The sequence below is a fragment of the Octopus bimaculoides genome, chromosome 10 (assembly GCF_001194135.2).
Source record: "Octopus bimaculoides isolate UCB-OBI-ISO-001 chromosome 10, ASM119413v2, whole genome shotgun sequence".
NCBI lineage: Eukaryota > Metazoa > Mollusca > Cephalopoda > Octopoda > Octopodidae > Octopus > Octopus bimaculoides.
Window position 1 is genome coordinate 55,443,576 of NC_068990.1, and position 5,796 is coordinate 55,449,371.

Genomic DNA, 5,796 nt, shown 5'->3' on the forward strand with positions numbered 1-5,796 from the left:
TTAAAATTGAAGTCCTGCTTTAAGAATTTTATCTTATTGATATGAATTTTGTTTGTCTTCACTGTTTAAAACAAGGCAAAAGAAGTTTAGATTATTTTAAAAATTCCTATTAACATGTCTTAACATACATTAATTTCTTTTAAACTATGTTTTGTAGCCCTGAACTGAAACCTGTTGCTAAAGAAAGTGAGGTTATACTCAAGTAAGTTTTCTTTTGTCAACTCATCGAATTCAAAAGCAAAAAAAAAAAAGTAAAAGGTGGTAGTTAGTGTTTGACTCTTTAGCATTTAGCTCTGTAACCCCTTGAAGACGGATTTAGTACTGACAGTCTAAATATATACTTTACAGTGTATATTTACAGATTCTTCTCAGTGTGGTATAGTTGAAAACACGGTGCCACACAGAATGAGGCAGTGTTTTGATGCGGTCAGTATTGCTTCCTGTCTGCAAGGGGTTAACATTCAGATTACTCTGTCAAATGTAATGCTTACTGATTCACATTGTTTTGAATTAATCCTGCATGATCTTGCAGCTTCAAGATTTTGATGATGTGATTATTTGTTTCTAGAATGAAATTGTCGGGTAGGTGTAAGAGGCTGAATCTGGCAAGTTTGATTATAGTAAAACAAGGTAGAATGTTCGGGTCTGATATGATCAGTTTAAATGCTAACAAGTTAAGCTGGCTGTATGCAACCCAAATATTCTTCCTGTTTTATGTTCAAGCTAGCCAAATGCAGTCTCTCACATCCACCTACGATATCTTTCTAAGAACATACAATTATATCATCACAATCTTGAAGCTACGAGATCATGCACAATTAATTCAAAACAGTGTGAATAAATAAGCATTATATTTTATAGAGTAATCTGAATGCTAAAAAGTTAAAGGGATAGACAAGGTTTCTCTTTGTGGCAAAGGCAGTCTGCCTGTTCGAGTAATAAAAGGTTTTTTATTTTTATTTTTGGCATAGTGCTGTGCCCATGACTGTTCACAGGGTACAAGGGACTAGTAGAAGAGTGGGAGGAACAAATGATGATTCTTAGTTTGTTAGAGTAGGAAGTTGCATTTCAAGATATTGAGTTATCATGTGACTTGAAACCTGGTCCAAATGCTTGTGGTAAAGGTATCAAAAGCTACACTAAAGATACCCAAAAGCCAACCCATAATGGTGTTAAACAGTGAAGTTATATATAGTGAAGGTGCATGGCTCAGTGATTAGAACATTGGGTTTACAGTTGTAAGGTTGATTCCTGGACTGGGCTATGTGTTGTGTTCTTGAGCAAGACACTTTATTTTATATTGCTCCAGTTGTAGAAATGAGTTGTGCCTTCATTGGTGCCAAGCTGTATCAGCCTTTGCCTCTCCCTTGGACAACACTGATGGTATGGATCAGTGGGGTTCTATATGTAACTTGGTGTTGGGAAGGCTGTCTGGCCATAAAAACCATGCCAAAATAGACACAGAAGTCTAGTACTATCTTCTGTCCTTTTGATACATACATGCACACATGTGCATGCACACATACATGCACATTCACACACGTGTGCACACATACAGACGCGCGCGCGCGCACACACACACACACACACACACACAATGGGCCTTTTTTCAGTTTCCATCTGCCAGATCCATTCACAAGGCTATAATAGAAGACACTTGCCCAAGGTACCATGCAGTGCAACTGAACCTGGGACCATGTAGTTGGGAAGCAAGCTTCTCACCACCCAACCATGCTTGCACCTACTTGTTTATTTTTTATTTATTTATTTTTTTTTTGTTTTATAGATTTCCTGAATGTAATAAATTATCACCTCCAATTTTACAACTGGATGATGTTATATTTTATTATAATGAAGATCAAGTAATATTTCACAATATCTGTGTCAGTGCCTCCATGGAATCCCGTATATGTATTGTAAGTAGTGTCTTTTATTTTGATCCCATTCTTTATTATTTTTAATACTTTAGCATTTAAACCGGCAGAAATATTCTACCTGCTTTATTATGTTCAAGCCAGCCATGTTTGGCCGCTCATACCTACCCTACAACAGCAATCTAAAACTAAACAATCACATCATCAAAATCTCAAAGCTATGAGATAATGCATGATTAATTCAAAATAATTTGACAGTCCACACTGTAAAGTGGTTGGCACTTGGAAGGACATCCAGCTGTAGAAACAATACCAAAACTGACTTTGCCTGTGCTTGTGCCACATAAAAATGCATTCAGTCCACTCCATGAGGTGGTTGGTGTTAGGAAGGGCATCCAGCCATAAAAACCTTGCCAAAACAGACACAGAAGTTTGGTGCAGTCTTCTACCTGGCCAGTTCCTGTCAAACCGTCCAACTCATGCCAACATGGAAGGTGGACGTTAAATGATGACGATGTAATCTGAATAATCTAAATGCTGCTGGGTCAATGTCTGGTTCTTATTTTATCAGTGTATTTGCTGAACTGTTAAGTTTTGCATGCGTAAACAAACCAACACTGGTTGTCAAACAGTGGTAGTCATGGTAGGTGAGTGATGGGGCGGGGGCAGTTTCTGTCAACAACATTCATTCACAAGGCATTATTTGACCCTGGGCTATAGTAGTACTATAGGCACTTGCCCAAGTTTCCTTATGTGACTTTGAAGTTTTACTTTCAAATATTGTGGATTACTTGAAAACCCTGTAACAAATAACTATATTTACTTTGCTAATTTTTCCATATCATAAAGTGGAAGTTTAGTGTCCGTGAGATTACAGTTTTTTAAATTTTTGACACCATCTGTAACATTTTTGCAACATAAGTTGGTCACAGTCAATGATTAGTGGCAAACCAGAGTTGCAAAATTTGAGAAAAAAATTTTTTTTTTTTAATTGTTGACATCATAAGAATTTTGAAATTTCGAGAGAACATGAAATAATTCTTTCTGGAACAGTTTAACTTGAAGCTGATAAAGCTATAATGAATAGCATGTAAAATATTTGGTTAGAAAGCCCTTTGGAGAGAAAATGTCAAAGGCTGCCTTTGGGACATAAATCCACATCTGCTGCAAACATGACAGATGTTCTGTCATCATCATCATCATCATTTAATGTCACTTTTCCGTGATGGCAAGGCCAGGAACTGACTCAGGTTCCATCGTCTGTTTTGGTATGGCTTCTACAGCTGGATGCCTTTCCTGACACCAACCACTTTATAGATTGTACTGTGTGCTTTTTATGTGGCACCGGCATCAGTGCTTTGTATGTGGCACCAGTACCAGTGTTTTATACATGGCTCCATCAACAATGCTTTTTATGTGGCACTAGCACCGGTGCTTTTTATGTGGCATTTGATCAAAGCATGGGTAGTTTTTGACTTTTTCTGTCCAGAGGGTTTTTTTAACTCCTTGTTTACACGCTGTTATTTATAACTATATCAGCTTCAAGTTTCATTGTTCCCTATAAAATATATTCTAAATGGTATTGTCTGCAGAATACAATTCATTTCTGTCGATTTGTATTTTTCTATATTACCATGATTATCTATTTTGTAAAGATGCAACATAATGACTGTAGCTAGATTTGAAATCACAGCAAAACTTGAACTTTTACTTTGAAACACTATATTTAGACTCATTTCTTACTGTATACTGTATTTGTTTCAGGTTGGTGAAAACGGTGCTGGTAAAACTACACTTCTAAAGATTTTACTTGGCGAATTAAACCCTGTGAAAGGTTTACGAAATGCTCATAGAAATTTGAAAATTGGTTATTTCAGCCAACATCATGTGGACCAGCTTGAAATGGATATATCATCTATAGAACTATTGGCATTGCGATACACAGGTAAGTTTCTTGCCAATACCTGTTGTGTCTTTTATTTGTCTCAGTCATTGAATGGCAGTTGTGCTGGTGTGCTGCCTTGAAGGGTTTGAAACAAATTGACCCCAGTATTTATGTTTCTTTTCTTAAGCCCGGCACTTATTCTCTTGGTCTATTTTTGTCAAACTGTTAAGTTACAGAGACATAAACCAAAAAAAGACAATACTGCTTGTCAAGTGGTGGTGGTGGTTGTGGCGTGTGTGCCTGTAAGAAACGTAGATGCAAATATACACATGTGCACATAGAAATGCAGCATGCACACATGCATACACACATACACTCACACACACTCTCTCCGTCTGTCTGTCTCTTTTTCTTTCTCTCCTCCTGCATTGTTTCAATCTACCAAATTCACTCACTCAGGCTATGCTAGAAATTACTTGCTGTGGGTGCAGTGCACTCAAGAGGATCCGTACCCTGCAGGAGCTACTCATAATTTTTGCAAGCTCTTCTAAATCCATTGTAATGCTGGAAACTTTTCCATGTCGTCAGTAGATATCTTAGGGTTACAGACGTTTTGTGCTTTAGCCTGTACACTTCACCTGAGTGAGGCAGCTAGAACTGACTTAGTTTTCACCTACAGAAGGGCTCCACTTTCAGTCTCTTATCAACCATAACCATAACCATATTGAACTTGTTTCAGCTACTGTGCCTATTTCCTTGATGTTTGTGTCTCCTTATCTTGACATCGTGGAGGCGCAATGGCCCAGTGGTTAGGGCAGCGGATTCGCGGTCATAAGATCGCGGTTTCGATTCCCCGACCGGGCGTTGTGAGTGTTTATTGAACGAAAACACCTAAAGCTCCACAAGGCTCCAGCAGGGGATGGTGGCGAACTCTGCTGTACTCTTTCACCACAACTTTCTCTCACTCTTACTTCCTGTTTCTGTTGTGCCTTGTCACACTGTCACGCTGAATCTCTCCGAGAACTACGTTAAGGGTACACGTGTCTGTGGAGTGCTCAGCCACTTGCACGTTAATTTCACGAGCAGGCTGTTCCGTTGATCGGATCAACTGGAACCCTCGACATCATAAGCGACGGAGTGCCAACATCTTGACATCACATGTTAGTTGTAAAATGGTTGTCACTGTTGTATAAACAGTGTCACTCATTTCCAATATTCTACAAAAGTATGTCTATCAATGGCGAAATGTTACCTTGCTTGAAAATGGAAGGTGGGCAACATGTGGGGCATCCAGCTGTGGAAAATGTGCCTCAGTAAACTCTGTCTGACCCATACAAGCATGGAAAAGTGGATGTTAAAATGATGATGATCTACTGTTGTCAACAAGGAATGTAAACATGAAGCTTTCAATATAAAGGGAATTTCTAACATCCTTATCTTTCTAAGTGATATGTGAAATGGTTCTATTTGGAATTAAATCTGAGAACTTACTGCCATACCTCACCACTTCTTTTATCTTTTACATGTTTCAGTTATTAGACTGCAGCCATGCTGGGGTACCCCCTTGAAGAATTTTTAGTTCAAAGAATCGACCCCAGTACTCATTTTTTTTAAAAGCCTGGTATTTTTTCTATCTACCTCATATGCTGAACTGCTAAGTTACAGGGACCTAAACACGCTAACACCAGTTGTCAAGTGTTGGTTGGGGACAAACACAGACACAAAGACACACACACATACACAACAGGCTTGTTTTAGTTTCTGTATATCAAATCCACTCACAAAGCTTTGGTTGGCCCAAGGCTATAGTAGAAGACACTTGCTCAAGGTGCCACACAGTGGGCCTGACCATATGGTTGGGAAGCAAGGTCCTTAACAGAGTCACACCTGCACCTACTTAACCCTTTCGTTACTGTATTTATTTTGAGATGCTCTGTGTTTCTTTCAGTTACTTTAAATATAACAAAGAATTTCGTAAAATAACTTAGTCATTATTAAGCTAGTGTTAGGAACATAAATTGTGATTAAGGTTTGGTG

The 5,796-nt window shown here is 38.4% G+C and overlaps 1 protein-coding gene across 1 annotated transcript in view; it reads left to right on the forward strand.

Moving 5' to 3' along the window:
- Nucleotides 1–5,796, forward strand: part of LOC106883066 (ATP-binding cassette sub-family F member 3) — a 39,961-nt gene that overhangs the window by 28,410 nt on the left and 5,755 nt on the right. The window contains exons 13-15 of the mRNA XM_052970967.1: nt 158–202; nt 1,787–1,916; nt 3,639–3,885. Coding sequence (XP_052826927.1) covers nt 158–202; nt 1,787–1,916; nt 3,639–3,885 — 422 coding nt within the window. The remainder of the gene's footprint in view (nt 1–157; nt 203–1,786; nt 1,917–3,638; nt 3,886–5,796) is intronic.